Here is a 17,704-nt window from a genome sequence, read left to right as displayed (position 1 = left end):
CAAACCTACAGCACAGAACAGGGTATGAAGGAGAAGGTGACCGGAGGCCGCAGGGAGCTCAGTCCCCACAGAGCCAGGGAAGCAGGCAAGCTCTGTGGGTTGGAGGCTGTAGATATAGAGGGTAGGTGAGTTGAAGAACAGAGAAGGAAAAGAAAATGGGTCAGAATGGGTAGCTGGCTATATATAGAAGCAACAGAAGGCAGAGAACACGGCTCCATGGGAAATTGGTTCAGCTCATTTATGTATTCCTCAGAACTGAGGTGCAGAGATCAAAGAAGGGCCTTTAGAAGGGTGAGTCAGGAGCATATTTCAGGACACATGGAAGACCTGTTCTACCACTTGCTGGCGGTATCACCTTGGGAGAATTCAGATTTCTCATCCATGAAGTGGAGAGGTTGGATTAGTTGGTCTCTTACAATCCTGAGATGTTACAAGGTAAAGAGTCAGCATCCTATCCAGCATAGACCACAGACTGGACTTCTAGAAACTATAGTGACAGTCATTTATCTGTTCAGCAGGTATTGACTGAGCACCCATGATGTATGAAACACCGTTCTGCACAGTGGGGTTACACAGTGAGCAAGATGAAATCCTTTCCTCTCATGGAGCTTGTGTTCTGAAGAGAGAGGCAGACACCAGTCAAACACACAAACAAACAAGTTAATTGGAAGTATGAGTAATTGCTGTGAAGATGGCAAAATAAGACAGTGTGGTGGAGGGTGACCATGTATCGGGGGAGGGGCATGTGGGGAGCCTGCCTCCTCTCTGAGGAGGTAATGTTCAAGCAAGACCTGGATTGATCCAATCTAGGGAGCACGGTAGACCACTCAGAATGAATCGAAAAGGCCCTCAGGAAGGAATGTATTTGACGTATTCACACAACAGAAAGAAGGCTGATGTGGTTGGTGAGTGAACAAGGAATCATTAGAGAGATAAGGCAGCCCAGGTTACACAGGACCTCAGAGACAGTTGTCAGAAATTTGGATTTTATCCCAAGTGCATTGGTAAGCCTTTGGAGGGTTTTAAGCAGGAGAATGAAAGGAAAGATCTGCTATACATTATAATCTCTGGTGATTCTGTAGAGAATAAAGTGTAGGGGAGCCAGAGGAGAGTTAGAGATGAGTTGAGAGGTTATTGTAGTCATGGTGAGAGATGGTCATAGTTTGGACCAAGAATAGCAGGGATGTTGGGAATAAGTAGCTAAATATGGAATGTGTGTAGAGGTTTTAGAAGAAGGAGCCACAGGAGCAGGTGCCCCACCCTCCATCCCTGCCAATGCCAATGTATATTTTCATGATCTTCATATATAACCAGGAAATTTATTTATGATATATTCTGCCATTCGTTTGTCGATTCCTGGCTTGGGAATGCGGAATAGCATGTTTTGGTGGCAAATATGATAGTACTTTTGAGTCATTATAGAAAAGCCTAGTGAATAGAGGAACACTAAAGTATGCATTTCATGGCCCCAGTGGAATGGATTCAGAGCCAGTTTAACATCCAACAGTGTCTTTCAAAGGAATTACTTTTCTTGGGTCCAGGATCCAGGGAAGACTGACCCTGCTTGGGTTGTGTGGCCTCTCCTAAACTAAATATTGGGTCTAGGGGTGAGGGGTAGGGGTGGTAAAATGATGGATGAGGCTTCCTTTGTGTCCTGCATCCCATTAGTAGGACATAAAAGAGGGTTAGGGACATTTCCCTCAAGGCAAAGGTACAGACTAACAAAAATAGTTATGTCTGTGAAGATGCCTTCATTTGGATTTCTCCAGATGCCCCAATCCCTGAGAATGTCTGGCCAAAGGTCATAGCCAGGCCTGAACTGTAGCTCTCTGAAACTCCATCCCATTCTTTTGTCTTCAAAGGAACTTTTGTTAAAACCAAAATACAATCTTTCTATTAATAATTTTTCCTTGTTGACTTCTTCATGTATTTGATTATTTTATATGTAAAAAAAAAAAAAAAAAAAAAAACAAACCTCTCAAGATTTTTCCATGGCCTGACCCTTAGTATTTCCTTTAGGCAATATGGGACATCAGATACCCTAGCACCAGTTTCTGTGTGTCAAGCATAGTTAATCTGAGAGCCCTGTTCTTACCAAAATGGCCCAGGTTCCCATCCACTTCAATACACACCCGTGTAGAAGGCATAATACCGAAACTGAAGGCATAGAATTTTTCTAGTGTCAGGTGCAGAATGGGTTGCTGTTCTTGTCTAGCCTAACAGGCTCCCTTCCCTTATATGCTCAGACCTCAAAGCTTTGGGGACACTCTTCTCTCATGGATCTGTTTTCTAGGGAGAGGACCCACAAAGGTTGAGACATTTCTTGAGGCCCTTGTGAGTGGTCAGTTTCATAGAGAGCAGTCTAGGCTCTCTACCTGGGACACATTGTTAGGGAAGAGGGCATAGGTCTTTGGTTCATTCTCATTCTCCCTCCTATTTCCCCAAGCCCTTAGAACTTGGTGCCTCCTGGCTCTGGCTCTTTATTCCAGTCCCCCGCTTTGCTCAGGTTTTTTCTCTAGCCCCAAGAATTCCATTCATTTTAATCTGTTTACTGAGTGGCCCCTACAAATAAGGCCCTAAAGGTGCACTCTGAAATCACTATCTTTGTGCCCTTTTATATCGTCCGTCTAAATACACCTCAGCTAGGTGACAAGAAGATTGGATTAATATCTATTAACATGCAATAAATAACATTGAATCACTCATTCAATAAATACTGAGCATCAACTGTAAACCAGGTACTCTTCACAAGCACTGAGATTGCAGTGATTAAATTTCCTGGCATCCTCAGGTAAGTTATATTCTAATGGGGCAGACAGGTAGTAAATAAATAAGTATATAGTATGCCAGTAGAGTGGCATGGGTGACTCATTTGGTTAAGCACCCGACTCTTGATTTTGGCTCAGGTCATGATCTCATGGTTCATGAGATGGAGCCCTGTGTCAGGCTCCATGCTGATAGTGGAGCCTGCTTAAGATTCTCTCTCCTCCTCCCTGCCCCTCCCCCCCCCCCCTCAAAAAAAGCCCAAAATACAAAAACAAAAACGTAGAGCAAGCCTGTCGATGGGGGAAGGAAGAGTACGGGTACACGTGGGGTGGGGGTATCTTAGAAAGGTTAGTCGGGAAGGTGTGTCTAAGGAGAACTGACCTGCTGTATTGGGGGAATGGGTGGTGAGAGACTTGGATTTAGAGAGAAATCTTTTGGGTAGGATTTCCAATTATCTGAACTTCTTATCAAAAAAATGATAATGTAGGCAAGATTTGGATGGGATCTGGAGCTGGAGGGCCTCTCCAGTATAGAGCTGTGGACTCTGTGGACTGTCCTGTCCCTGCCAGGCAGGGTCATGGTTCTGATCCCTTGTCTAGCTCCTCATCACTGCCCTTCCCCGAGTTCATCATCACCTGACTGTTTTCCTGTTTATCTCATTGACAGAACTTTCAGCTTGGCTTTCTTCCCAGCTACCACTTACACTCTTATCCTTAATGGTAATGCAGATTCTCCCATCATGTTGCCTCCTGCTGTTCTGAATAAATTTCTTTCCCTGTGACTTGGAAGAACCTACTCATTGTCCTGCCCTGTGGGTCACTATATAGTTTATCATTTCAACTGGGACATTTCTGAGAGCAGAAGGGGCACTGTTAATAATTATACTGGGATTCTCCTCTGCAAACTGGGTGATTGGCCACTGTAGGTGTGTGATCATTGGCCCAGTTAGCTCCAGCCACAAGTGGAACTGGGACTCCGCTCCTCAGCCTGGCATCTTATCTGGAGGCTGAGGTCAGGCTTCTTGCATGCACGTCCAGAAGCAGAGGCCATCACGCTGACTAGCCTTGTTTTTCACCCTCAGGCCTGTTTTCTAGTTTCCGTCTTGGAAGTCCCTCAGTCTCCACCCCAGAACATCCCACTACTAGTTTCTGTTCCTCCTCTGAGAATGGACAAGACTTCCTAAACCCATCTTCTCTGCTTCTTCAAGCTGCTTCCTGGGATGAGATGTAGTCTCTTCTTCCATGTCCTAGTCTGAGACTGCCGTCTTCAGACCCAGACAGACGCCCTTGAAAAACCCCTCCCTACCAGGCCTGTGTGTTTGCCCCTCTGGAGCGCAGATGGAATCTGAGGAGTTGGGCTACTAGAGCCTTAGTCAAACTGCTTCCAGCCCCTCAAGACACTAAAAATATCCAGAAATATTGCGCATTGCTTCTTTATAAAGTTATATGCTTGCAGCTTTAAGAGATTCAAGGGACATTATAAACACCCATGCATTTTTGAAGAAATTTTTTTTTTCAACGTTTTTTATTTATTTTTGGGACAGAGAGAGACAGGGCATGAACGGGGGAGGGGCAGAGAGAGAGGGAGACACAGAATCGGAAACAGGCTCCAGGCTCCGAGCCATCAGCCCAGAGCCCGACGCGGGGCTCGAACTCACGGACCGCGAGATCGTGACCTGGCTGAAGTCGGACGCTTAACCGACTGCGCCACGCAGGCGCCCCGAAGAAATTTTTATAGATACGGAGATCAGGCCTCAAAACTGGGAAGTAACATCCAAAAAACCTTTAGAATGAGACCCTACTGGGTTATTTTTGCTGTAATAATAGCAATGACATCTTATTGGATTCAAATGTGTTTTGCAGTACAAGTTCCACAATCCCATATCTAAATTACCAAAAAGTTCTGAAAACTGGGGGATGGAGGGGATCTGAAGTTTGTCACACCTTTGGCAGCAAAACCTGATTTGAATTGGCCTAAGGCTTATAGTCTTTATTTATCCTTGTTAGTGTGAATATTCATGTTTTGCTGCAGAGATATTAATATGTTTGGTTACTTCCCCCAAACTTCCAAGGATGCCCCATATTACCTGTTAAAAATACTTCTGACCCAAAAGTTTTCTGATAAGGGATTTTGGCTCATAGTACTGTTTTGCCAGTTATGTGTTTTCCAATTAATAATCATAAATTAGGCAAGCACAGACCTCAAAGAAAATACCTCACAGGTTTGTCCCCACTTGGTTATTTACTGCTCCCTGTTTGCTCTGTAGTTTGGGAACTATTCGGTATTATTTTCTAGTTCAACATTTAGTACTTTAATCCTTTGGAAAGAAAAACAATGTTGGTTTAATAAATGATGAATAAATAGAAATAGTGAATAATATATTGAATCCAGATCTCTCCTTCTCCACTGGTGTAACATGAAAGGAGGAGGAAATAGTCTTTACAGTCACATGTGAAACAAAGTAGTCACATGTGCAGTACATTTGCATCTTGTGCAGTATATATAAGAACTATACTCATGCCTTCCTGGAGTATGAGGAAGGCTCATACTGGAGGCTCATACTGGAGGCTCAACAAAAGCCTCCAGACACAATTTCATATCTTTTTCTAAACACACAATCTCAGGACCAATAATTGTATGTCTTCCACTAGTTTAGGAAAAGACTTTTCTATTTTCTCAAGGAGTATATTGTACCTCTAAGCCAATAGGGGGATGGGGAGAAGAGTGTATTAAATACTTAGTCCTTTACTGTCTGACTTAACCTGTGTGGTAGCCAAGCTCCAAGAAACCCCCAGGGTTTCAAGCCCCCTGTGTAGTCTCTTTCATATTAAATAGGGTTGACCTTTGTAACGAGTAGGACTTTGTGCAAATGACAAAGTGTGACTTCTGAGGTTAGGTCATAAAAGACATTGTGGTGTCTGCCTTTCCCTCTCTCGAATCACTTGCTTTTGGAAAGCTAGTTGCTGTGTAATGAGAATACCCAAGTAGCCCTATGGAAAAGTCCATGTAGCAAAGAAGTAAGATCTTCTGCTAAAAACCAGCACTAAATTGCCAGCCATGTGAGTGAGCCCCTTAGAAGTGGATCCTCCAGCCCCAGTCAAGCCGTCAGATGACTGCAGCCCCAGCCAACAACTTGACTTCAATTTCATGAGAGATTCCAAACCATAATAACCCTGCTAAACTGCTTCTGGATTCCTGACCCCCCAGAAAGTTAGAAACAAAAATATTTGTTGTTTCAAGCTACTGGGTTTGGAAGTAATCTGTTACATAGCAAAAGATAACAAGTATACCAAGAACTTTGATTCAAGGCGAAATGTTCATTTCTTTTATTATGAAAGTAACAGTACATGCTTGTTGCAAATTTTAAGTGTGGACATACATGACCTGGAAAATAAAAATATCCCCTCTTTGCAGTTTATGGTGAATAGTTCCAGATTGTCTCTGAGCAGATACTAATATGTGTATATCTGTGTATACCAACACACATGTGTTGTGATTTGTTAGTACACCCTGGACCGTATTAAACATACTGTCCTGCCACTTGCATATTCTTTTTAACAATTTAGCTTGGCACATCTTCCATGTAAGCTCATATAAATCTGTCATTTGTTAATTTATCTTCGTATATTTTGTTGTGTGAACATCTCCATTTCCTATTGGAGGATATTTGGGCTGTCCCTGATTTCCACAAATACAATGCATGATACAGTGAATAAGCATGTAGGTGAATCTGTGGGATATATTTCTGGAAACAGAAATGTGGATCAAAAGTAGATACACTTAAAATTCTGAGAGATATTTTTGGATTGCCCTCACAAAAAGCTGTAAGCAAAAGTTGTACCAGGGAATGTAAGTGTCTATTTCCCAGAACCCTCAAAAAACACTGGGTAACCATGGTCTTTGACAATTGGGTAAGTAAAAAATGACTTATTGCTTTCTTTTATGTTTAATTATTAACCATCGTTTTGTGTTTATTGGCTGTTTGAGTTTCCTCTGTTTGGGATTCTCTGTCCATCTCCTTTGGCCATCTTGGTATTAGATTATTTGCCTTACATGTTGGTTTGTAAGAACAATTTGTGTATCAGCATGTTAACCTCTTTGCCTAAAACATATTTTGTAGAAAATTTATCCCAACTTATTGTCAACACCAACTTCCAACATTTTTAATCATATTTAGGAACTTTTCTGTCATAACCTGATGATGTGTGTCATATAAAGCATGGAAAGGGCTTTGTAACTTAATTTACAAGTAGTTAGAATGAAAATTTTAAACAAAGCATGACCTGTGTCTACAAGCATTAACTGTTGCTGTGTTTACCTTGGTTATCAATGGCCCGGTTGACTTGGATTGTTACTATTTTCCTTCTAGTTTCCCGAATACTTTATTCACCGCATTCCCAGAAGCCGTGAGGTTCAGCAGTCCTGGCTGTCCACAATGCTCACCACTTTGTACTCTATGTGGCTCTCCTTTCCCCTGACTCACCGAGTGAAGCCAGATTTGGTATGTATGACCATCACTAAGGAGAGGGACAGTCAGTCTCCTGTGGGTCCTTCATTAGTAATGGAACATAGTGTTTTCTTACACAGCTACCCTTTATCAGTATGCCAGATTCTATACTGGACCTTTTTATGATCATATGCTAAAATTTATCATGCAATGCGCTTTGCTGAAAGAGGTGAGAAATTTGTCTTCCCTTTCTAGCTGTAACTTAAACTCTAAATTTGCCCTCTTCTCCCCCCTCCTCTTGTGATAAGCCCTAACAGAGCAGTGTCTTTAACCAATTTGTCTTCCTACTCACCTATGGTTCCTGAGCCAACATCATGTGCTTATCAGCCAGAGGAGAGCCAATTTTTTATTCCTTTTCAGTACTCTTCTTGTTTTTTGTCAAGACTGTGTTACCAGATATGGAATGCAGTGGGCAGAATGTTACACACACCCAAGTTTTTATAGGAGAATAATACAGAAAATAGAAATCTAAAAACGTAATTACTGCGCTGTGTTCAAGCTTACTTTCCTTATCATCTTAAGTTCTCTGTGGTCTTTAGGATGAAGTTCTGTTATTAAATTCTAAATGCATTTTAGTAGACCATGGGGAGTGGTGGATATGTTATCATAGGAGTGTACACAGTTCTTAAATAACACTTTCTTTCCTATTTTAAGACAGAATCCATTCATCAGCATATCCTGAAAGGAAGCTCTTCACTTGCCCTCCACATACACAAGTTCTGGTCTAGTGGGTATTATTCTCATGAGTAGTTGGAACAGAAATGTGTAGCTTGACTTTGAACGATCTCTGAGTTTGGTCATTGCCTTTCATCAGCTGAACTGCGGTTCAAGTCCCTTCTTTGGATGAGAATTTTAAAATCTGAATTTTCTGCATGAGTAGTTTAGATTGTTTTTAAAAGATACAGCTTACAAACAGTGAGATGCACAGATCTTGTGTATAGTCTGACTGTGTCCTTCTCAAGATAGAGGACATCTCTATCACCCCAGAAAGTTTTCTCCTGCTTCTTCCCAGTCATTCCCTGGCCCTGAGCAACCACTTTCTGATTTTTATCACCATAGATTACTTTTGCTTATATTTATTTTTAAATTTTAGACAGAGTGAGTTTATTTCACAGTCTCCAGCCACATTTTCAGTGTGTAGAATTTAGATATTTCCCTACAAAAATTATTACTGCCCAGAAAAGTTTATTTATTTCTAAAATTCAAAAGGCAGAGTGGAAGGGAGAAAAAGGTCTTGATATTTTAAGCAGGAAATCTGGTGTTTATATTTACTAGATCACTAGAGGCGTGGCCACCATCACTGGCAGCAGCTAGCTTGAGTGTGGTTTAGGACTCCAAAGGGTTAAGGCTCAGAAGGAAGTAGTGACATGATGGATGATGGCTGTCATAGACACAGAGGAGCTCTGGTGACTGCCTGGCCCGGCATTTGATACCCTTGTAGTGAGAAGAGTAATCCATGGGGCATTAGGACACTTGGTCCCAGGCCACTTTGGCTTTCATTTCATTTTCGTCAGTTCCCTTCTGGGCCTCATTCTTTACCTTAAAATGAAAGAATATATTAGATATCCTCTCAGTTTCCTTCTGACTTAGTCTAAAATTTTATGAATGCTATAAATTTGCTTGTAAAAGAATGGAAGGAAAAAACTATTATGACGTTTCTAAAGGAATAAGAGTGAAAAGGGGTCGGGGGATGTGAAGTACTTATTTCCATTCTTAGCTGAGTTAGTGAAAATCATTTCAAACCTGAGCGTTACCCGATCAGCTGTTCCCATACAGTTGGCTTCACGAGATGAATTTGCACTTAATGTATTTCCCTTCACTTTACAGAGAAAAGTTAAGGGTCAAGAGGCCTTTTTTACAACATGCAGATCTCTCTGCATTCATCCTTGACTTTCTTATGACTTTTGTCACAAAGCACTATTCCTTTTTTACTTCTTTAAAAAAAAAGTGAAAGAAAAACCCACTCTTAGAAGGGACAGCAGCATCATACCTTAAATCACTGGAGTTGCCTGAACGGCCAGGTGCCTGTCTGCTCTACTTTAACTGTGTGCACCTGAGTGTACTGCTCCATTCAACTGTCTCTGTACCTCACTTTGCCATCTATAAAATATAAACACAGACACTTCCCTTGTTGTTCCAGAATGAGTGTGGAATAATAGAACATTTTAATGTTTTTTAAATGGAAATTCCGTCTGGAACATAATAGGTAATGTTTATTGAGCACTTATATATGCCAGATGTGGTACTAAGTGATTGCCATACAAGATAGGTGGTACTGTTATTCTTGTTTAATGGCTGAGGAAACTGAGGCACTAAGCCGCAGGAGGTTATATGGCACCTTTATATTAAAAATCTGGGTCAAGGAGCATCAATAATAGCAAAAATGAGATTTCATCAAATGAACTGAGATCTCTGGTCCTTTCAGTCACTTATTCTTTTCTGTTTATCTTTGTTATCTTGGAAGCAGCAAATAGAGTTAGCCAAATTTGGAATGCTGTATTATATGTTTGATTTGTAGATGAGTCTATCCCGAAAGTGGTAATTTTTAAAAGTATGCAGCAAGTGCCTGCTGTGTGCTACTTTTCCAGTTGGTTATCTAATAGACATCTGAAACTTTCTTAGTCCAGCATAGTAGATATTTCCTCTTCTTTCCCCGTTTTAGTAAATTTGCTCGAGTCAGATCCCCAGGAGACATCTTTGATTCTTCTTTCCCACACCCTACTTCCCGTGTTCAGTAGCAAGTCCTGCCAGCCATGTCTTTGAAATTTATCACCCATCTGTCTATTTCAGTCCATCTTGACTGCCTCCATGCTGTCCGCCCCCCCACCCCACTGCATAGTCTCCTAACTTGTCTGCCTGTGGAAGGAAGTTCATGATCCCCCGCAATTTTTCTTTACCATTTAACAACCAATGTAATTTTTTTAATGTAAACTAGATTCTGTTACTTCATGCTTAAAATCCTCCAGTGGTGCTCTTAGAATAGAGTTTAAACTTAGGATAGCCTGCATGCTCCAGCCCTGACCTGCTTCTTTGACCTTTTCTCCTCTCTTCCCTTAGTTTACTATGTGCCAGCCACACCTGCCTTTTTTTTTTTTAAACAAACCCAACTGATTCCTATCTCAGAGCCTTTGTACTTGCTGTTCCCTGTACTTGGGACTCTTTACTCCTGACCTAAACATGACCGGCTCCATTTTGTTCTGAGCTCAAGTATCATCTCCTTACAAAGGCCTGACTACTAGTACTTCTCCTTATTCCTCTGTCGCATTGTTATGCTTTATTGTCTTCATAGTATTAGTCCCAATAAAAATTATCCTTTTTATTATCCTTTGTTGTCATTCCATAAGAAACTGTGACTGCCTTGTCCACTGTTGGAAAACAATACCTGGCCCATGGTAGCCTCTCAGTACATATCTTTGATAAATGTTCCACTCACTGTGCTAGTTACTGAGGGTGCAAACATGAGTGAGACATGGGCCCTGGCCTCAAAAAGGTTACACTCTAATGGAGGAGACAAATGGGAAAATAATTATAATTCAATATACCAAGTTCCTTAATGGTAGCAAGTAAAAATTGCCATGGGAATATGTCAGTGGTTGGTTCATTCACAAATATTTGTTGAGGACCTACTCTGTGCCAGGATTTATACTGTGTGCAAGAGATTATAAAAGTTAGCACAGTAGAGCAGTCTTGCCTATAGCTAGATGGTTGTAGTGTGATACATCCTCTCTGGGAAGTGGGGTAAGGCTTCTGAGTAGAGATGACATTTAAGCAAAGGTGGGTAAGAGAGAATACAAAACTGTCATTTAAGAAGAGTCAAGATTAGGGGCACTTGGGTGGCTCAGTCAGTTAAGCAGTCCAACTTTGGCTCAGGTCATGATTTCACGGTTTGTGAGTTCAAGCCCTGCATCAGGCTCACTGCTGTCAGCACAGAGCCCACTTTGGATCCTCTGTCCCCTTCCTCTCTGTATCTCCCCTGCTCTCTCTCTCTCTGTCTCAAAAATAAATTAAAAAAAAAAAGAGTGAAGATTAATAAGTCAGCTAGGTAAGAGAGTCACATAATGTACATAAAATCGAAATCTTTAGACTAAACCTTTATTAATTGAAATTTTACATATAATATTTTATTGTTATTAGAAACTATTAGGACCTGGAACTTAACTCAGTACAAGTAATAAGTAGTCATTTTTAAAAGGCTAAATATCATAGGTACTTTTAAGATGGTATATTGGGCTTTTTTCTTTAAAATCCCCACAAACAGGGACGCCTGGGTGGCTTAGTCAGCTAAGCATCCAACTCTTGGTTTTGGCTCAGGTCATGATCTCATGGTTTGTGAGTTTGAGCCCCATGTTGGGCTCCATGCTGACAGTGCAAAGCCTGCTTGGGATTCTCTGCCCCCTCTCTCTGCTTCTTTCCTCTTTGTGCTCAATTGCTCACTCTCTCTCTCAAAATAAATAAACTTAAAAAAATTTAAAATCCCCACAGACTTTTTTCATTGAAACCTAATAGTTAAAGGAAATAACCACTTAACCATTTTATTATCATTTTGATTCATCAGAATGGATCCACCTAAAAGTCATATTTTTAAAATCTTTTAGAAAAATAACATTGAGCTATTCTGATTTGTCTGGCACTCTTCTAAGTACTTTACATACATTAACTCACTTAATTTTCCTGACAGTCTTCTCACATAATACTCATTATATTCATTCCATAGATGAGGAGCCCAAAGTCCAGAGAGGTGTAAGTAACCAAGGTCGCAAAACTAGTCAGTGTACCTTAACTCTAGTTCTCTTTATAAATGTATCAGATTCTGCCAGAATTAGCTAACTTGCTCAATTCAAAACTAGTATTTTATTTTTAACATCTGTATTGCAGTAGGCACTGAAAGGGGTTACTAGAATAGAGCCTATGTCCTTGAGAAGCTTTTATTTAGTTAGCTTCAAGAAAAATAGAGTAAAGAAATGATAGGTAGACATGCAATAGAGAGTAATTCTGTTGGAAAAAAACGAAATCAGAAATTATTCTTCCATTTCTGCAGCAACAGCTTGTTCTGCTACTCAAGATTCTTTTTAAAAAGCATTTGAACACATCATTTTTTTAGCTTTTTAAAAAATTTGAAACAATTATCACAAGAAGTTGCAGAAATAATACATAGATGTTCCTATATTCTTCACCCAGCTTTCCTTAAAGGTGACATCATATATAACTGTAGTACAGTGTCAAAGCCAGAAGATTTGTATTAGTATGATACTGTGCTGTTAACCAGACTACAGACCTTACTCAGTTTTCACTGTTTTTCTATATGTATTCGTGTGCAGTTGTATGTGTGCATATGTATAGTTCTATGCTATTTTAATCGTGTATTTGTGTAACCACCATGAAAATCAAGATACAAAACTGTTCCATCACTGCAAAGGAGCTTCCCTGTGCTCCCCCCATCCCTGTCTCCTGGCAGCCACTACTTAGTTTTACCTCTATACAGTTTGTCATTTCAAAATGTTCTGGAGAAGGTTAAGATGTCAGAAGTGTAGGGCAACCCTAAGCTTGCCTCCTGCCTCAAGCACAGCTAGAGAAATATCAAATCATTCTGAACACTCAAGAAATCGATCAGATGTCTTGGAGAACAAAGCTGCACATCTACAAGCAGAAAAAATGACCCGTGGAAGGGAGGAAATGCTGAGAGTTGATTTGGGGAGAAAAGAGCCACGATTGCAGCAGTGGGGAAGGAGCCCTGATCACAGAGAGAGGAGCGAGAGAGAACAAGAGAGTAAGAGTGGGAAAAAAAGGGTGAAAACATTCACGGGGGACTGCACAAAAAAATTTTTCCCCAAAACCATTGACTGGAAAAAGGAGAGGATTTCTTTTTTTTTTTCTTTTTTTTTTTTATAATATATGAAATTTATTGTCAAATTGGTTTCCATCCAACACCCAGTGCTCATCCCAAAAGATGCCCTCTTCAATACCCATCACCTATCCTCCTCTCCCTCCCACCCCCCATCAACCCTCAGTTTGTTCTCAGTTTTTAAGAGTCTCTTATGCTTTGTCTCAAGGAGAGGATTTCAATACCGCTAGTTTTTTATAAACAGCAGAGTGCAGTGTCTGAAGTTTTGGAGGTCAAGAGCATTACCAGGATTGCGCATGGCTGTGCTTAGTGGGGGACGAGGCAGGAGCCCCAGGAGTGGGCAGTGCAGTCTGAGGATTCCCTGTGGTTCACGGGGAGAAGTGGTTCCCCTGCTTGAAGAGCATTTGGTAGAGGTGATACAGCAGCTCCATAGGCAAGGGATCCTGCGGGCACCATTGAGGTACCCCATTCACCAGCATAGGAACAAAGATGCTAGCTGAGGACAGCAACCCTGGTGCTGGCTATGTATTACAATTTACCATAAACTCTGAACCTCTGTGCAGTCATGTAACTATTTTCTGGGACAAGCCAGTGTCCAACACAGCGCAGTGAGACCCTCTCCCAGAGGATCAGCATGGGTCTCTGCCACAAGGGTCTCTGATGTGTGGGGTTTGAAACCTAGCTGTGCCTAAGATAAAACACAGGTGTTCTGTGCTGTCTGGCAGGCAGACAGCTCAAAGACAGGGACCCCCTGGAGAGGCAATTGTTTGTCTGTGAGGGCTTCCTGAGGAGTGGTGGGCATGAGCTCCCTGTTCCAGAGAGGAGAGAGCAGGGTGGAACCATTTTTACCCCTTGCCCACCAGCAGTGACCGACCTCATTGAGAGAAAAAGAGTGCCACCAAATGAAGACCTGAGCAACTTACACCTAGCCCTGCCCCCACTGTACCCTACAGGTGTATTTCCACTAGAGTAAGTCCACCTGAGAATCAGAGCAGTAGACCCCTCTCTCAGACCAGCATAACCCCCTTGCACACACCAAGTCTACTGATCATAGAGTGCTGCAAAGCTTCAGCTCTGGGGGAAACAGGATCTAGCTTCCTTTGGGTTTGTTTGTTTCGGTTTTGTTTTTTTGGGTTTTTTTTATACAGAAAGAGCAATTTCTTTACTTTTTGAATTATTTTTAAGTTTTTATATATATTTTTTTCTATCAAGCTTCTCTTAACAATCAGCCCAAAACACATCTAGGACCTTCCTTCCTTCCTTCCTTCCTTCCTTCCTTCATTTTTCACCTCCAAAATGACAAGATGGAAGAATCCAACCCAAAAAAAAGAGGAAGAAATGTTGGCCAGGGATTTAATCAATACAGATATAATAAGACATCTGAACTAGAATTTAAAACAACAGTTATAAAGATACTAGCTGGGCTTGACAAAAGTATAAAAGACATTAGAGAATCCTTACAGCAGAGATAAAAGAACTAAAATCTAGTCAGGCCGAAATTAAAAATGCTATAACCAAGATGCGAATCCAAATGTATGCCATAAAAACAAAGATAGATGAAGCAGAGGAACAAATCACTGATAAAGAAGATAAAATTATGGAAAATAATGAAGCTGAAAGGAAGAGAGAAGCAAAACTAATGAATCACAAAAGTAGATTTATGGAACTCAATGACTTATTAAAATGTAATAACATTTATATCATAGGAGACTTAGAAGATGAAGAGAGAGAAAGGAGCAGAAGGTGTATTTGAGCAAATTATAGCTAAAAGTTACCTAATTTAGGGGAGAACACAGACATCAAAATCCAAGGTGAACAGAGAGCTCTCATTAAATTCAACAAAAGCCAGCCATTACCAAGGCATATCATACTCAAATTCACAAAATACACAGACAAGGAAAGAATCCTGAAAGCAGCAAGGGAAAAAAGTCCTTAACCTACAAGGGAAGACAAAGCAGGTTCACAGCATATTTGTCCACAGAAACTTGGCAGGCCATAAGGGAATGACAGGATATATTCAACATGCTGAATGGGAAGAATATGCAGCCAACAATACTTTATCCATCAAGGCTGTCAACCAGAATAGAAGGAGAGATAAAGTGTTTCCCAGACAAACAAAAACTAAAGGAGTTTGTGACCACTAAACTAGCCCCACAAGAAATTTTAAGGGGGACTCTTTTGAGTGGAGGGGAAAAAAAAAAAAAGACCAAAGCAACAAAGAATACAAAGGACCAGAGAACATCACCAGAAATACCAACTCTACAGGTAACACAATGGCACTAAATTCATATCTTTCAATAATCACTCTGAATGTAAATGGACTAATTGCTCCAATCAAAGACATATATAGGGTTTTAGAATGGATAATAAAAACAAGATCCATCTATATGCTGCCTACAAGAGATTCTTTTTAAACCTAAAGACACCTGCAGATTGAAAGTGAAGGGATGGAGAACCATCTATCATACTGATGGACATCAAAAGAAAGCCAGAGCAGCCATACTTATATCAGACAAACTAGATTTTAAAACAAAGACTGTATCAAGAGATGAAGAAGGGCATTATATCAAAATTAAGGGGTCTGTCCACCAAGAAGATCTAAGAGTTGTAAATATTTATACCCCCAACTTGGAAGTACCCATATATATAAATCAATAACAAATACAAACTATCTCATTGATAATAATACAGTAATAGTAGGGAACTTTAATCCCCTGCTTAAGCATTGGGGAGATCATATAAGAGAAAATCAATAAGGAAACAGTAGCTATAACACAGTCTGGATGAACTTAACATATATTCAGAACATTTCATCCGAAAGCAGCAGAATATACATTCTTTCAAGTGCACACGGAACATTTTCCAGAATAGATCACATACTGGGTCACAAATCAGCCCTCAACAGGTACCAAAAGACTCAGATCATACCATGTGTATTTTCATACCATAATGCTATGAAACTTGAAATCAAGCACAAGAAAATATTTGGAAAGATCCAAAATACATGGAGGTAACAGAACATCCTACTAAAAAATGAATGGGTTAACCAAGAAATTAAAGAGGAAATTAAAAAGTACATAGAAGCAAATGAAAATGAAACACAGCAGTCCCAAACCTTTGGGATGCAGCAAAGGCAGTCCTAAGAGGGAAGTATATTGCAATACAGGCCTACCTCAAGAAGCAAGAAAACTCTCAAATACACAACCTAACCTTACACGTAAAGGAGCTAGAAAAGGAACATCAAATAAAGCCAAAAGCCAGTATAAGAATGGACATAATAGAGATTGGAGCAGATATAAATGATATAGAAACAAACCAACAAAACAGTAGAACAGATCAACAAAGTAAGAGCTGGTACTTTGAAAGAACTAATAAAAGTGATAAATTCCTATCTAGACTAATCAAAGAGAAAGGACCCAAATAAAATCATGAACAAAAGAGGAGAGATCACAATGAACACCACAGAAAGGCAAACAATTATAAGAAAATATTATGAAAAATTATATGCCGACACACTGAACAATCTGGAAGAAATTAGCAAATTCCTAGGAACATACAAAGTACCAAAACTGAAACAGGAAGAAATAGAAAATTTGAACAGAACCATGACCAACAAAGAAATTGAATCAGTAATAGAAAATCTCCCAACAAACAAAAGTTCAGGGTCAGAAGGCTTCCCAGGGGAATTTACCAGACATTTAAAGAAGAATTAATACCAATTTTTTCAAACCATTCCAAAAAATAGAAATGGAAGGAAAACTTCCAAACTCATTCTATGAGGCCAACATTACCTTGATTCCAAAAGCAGACAAAGACCTCACTAAAAAGGAGAATTAAAGGTCAGTATTCTTGATGAACAGGGATGCACAACTTCTCAACAAGATACCAGCAAATCGAATTCAACAGTACATTAAAAGAATTATTCACCATGATCAAGCAGGATTAATTGCTGGACTGCAGGGCTGGTTCAGTATTCAGAAACCAATCAATATGACATACCACATTAATAAAAGAAAGAATAAGAACCATATGATCCTGCCAATAGATACAGAAAAAGCATTTGACAAAGTACAGCATCTATTGTTGATTAAAAAAAAAAAAAAAAAAAAAAAAACCTCAACAAAGTAGGGGTAGATGGAACATACTTCAATATCATAAAGGCCGTATACAAAGAACCCACAACTACTATCATCCTTATTGGAAAAAAAACTGAGAGCCTTTCCCCTATAGTCAGCAACAAGACAAGGATGTCCACTCTCACTATTACTATTTAACATAGTACTGGAAGTCTTAGCCTCCACAATCAGACAACAAAAAGAAGTAAAAAGCATCCAGATCAGCAAGGAAGAAGTCAAAGTTGGACTATTTGCAGACAACATGATACACTATGTAGAAAACCCAAAACACTCTACAAAAAACTGCTAGCACTAACTCATGAATTCAGCAACCTATAAGATATAAAATCAATGTACAGAAGTCTGTTGTATTTCTATACACCAGCATTGAAGCAGCAGAAAAATCAAAGAATCAGTCCCATGTATAATTGCACTGAAAACCATGATACCTAGGAATAAACCTAACCAAAGATG

General features: G+C 40.1%; 1 protein-coding gene across 2 annotated transcripts in view; it reads left to right on the top strand.

The window, feature by feature from the left end:
• Positions 1–17,704, top strand: part of ALG14 (ALG14 UDP-N-acetylglucosaminyltransferase subunit) — a 102,817-nt gene that overhangs the window by 30,457 nt on the left and 54,656 nt on the right. For both annotated transcript variants that reach the window (XM_042952955.1, XM_042952956.1), the window contains exon 3: positions 7,136–7,267. In XM_042952955.1, the coding sequence (XP_042808889.1) occupies positions 7,136–7,267 (132 nt within the window). The remainder of the gene's footprint in view (positions 1–7,135; positions 7,268–17,704) is intronic.

This window comes from Panthera leo, chromosome C1 (genome assembly GCF_018350215.1).
Source record: "Panthera leo isolate Ple1 chromosome C1, P.leo_Ple1_pat1.1, whole genome shotgun sequence".
NCBI classification, from domain to species: domain Eukaryota; kingdom Metazoa; phylum Chordata; class Mammalia; order Carnivora; family Felidae; genus Panthera; species Panthera leo.
The sequence above is the reverse complement of the archived record's forward strand: the minus strand, read 5'-3'. Positions and strand labels throughout refer to the sequence as shown.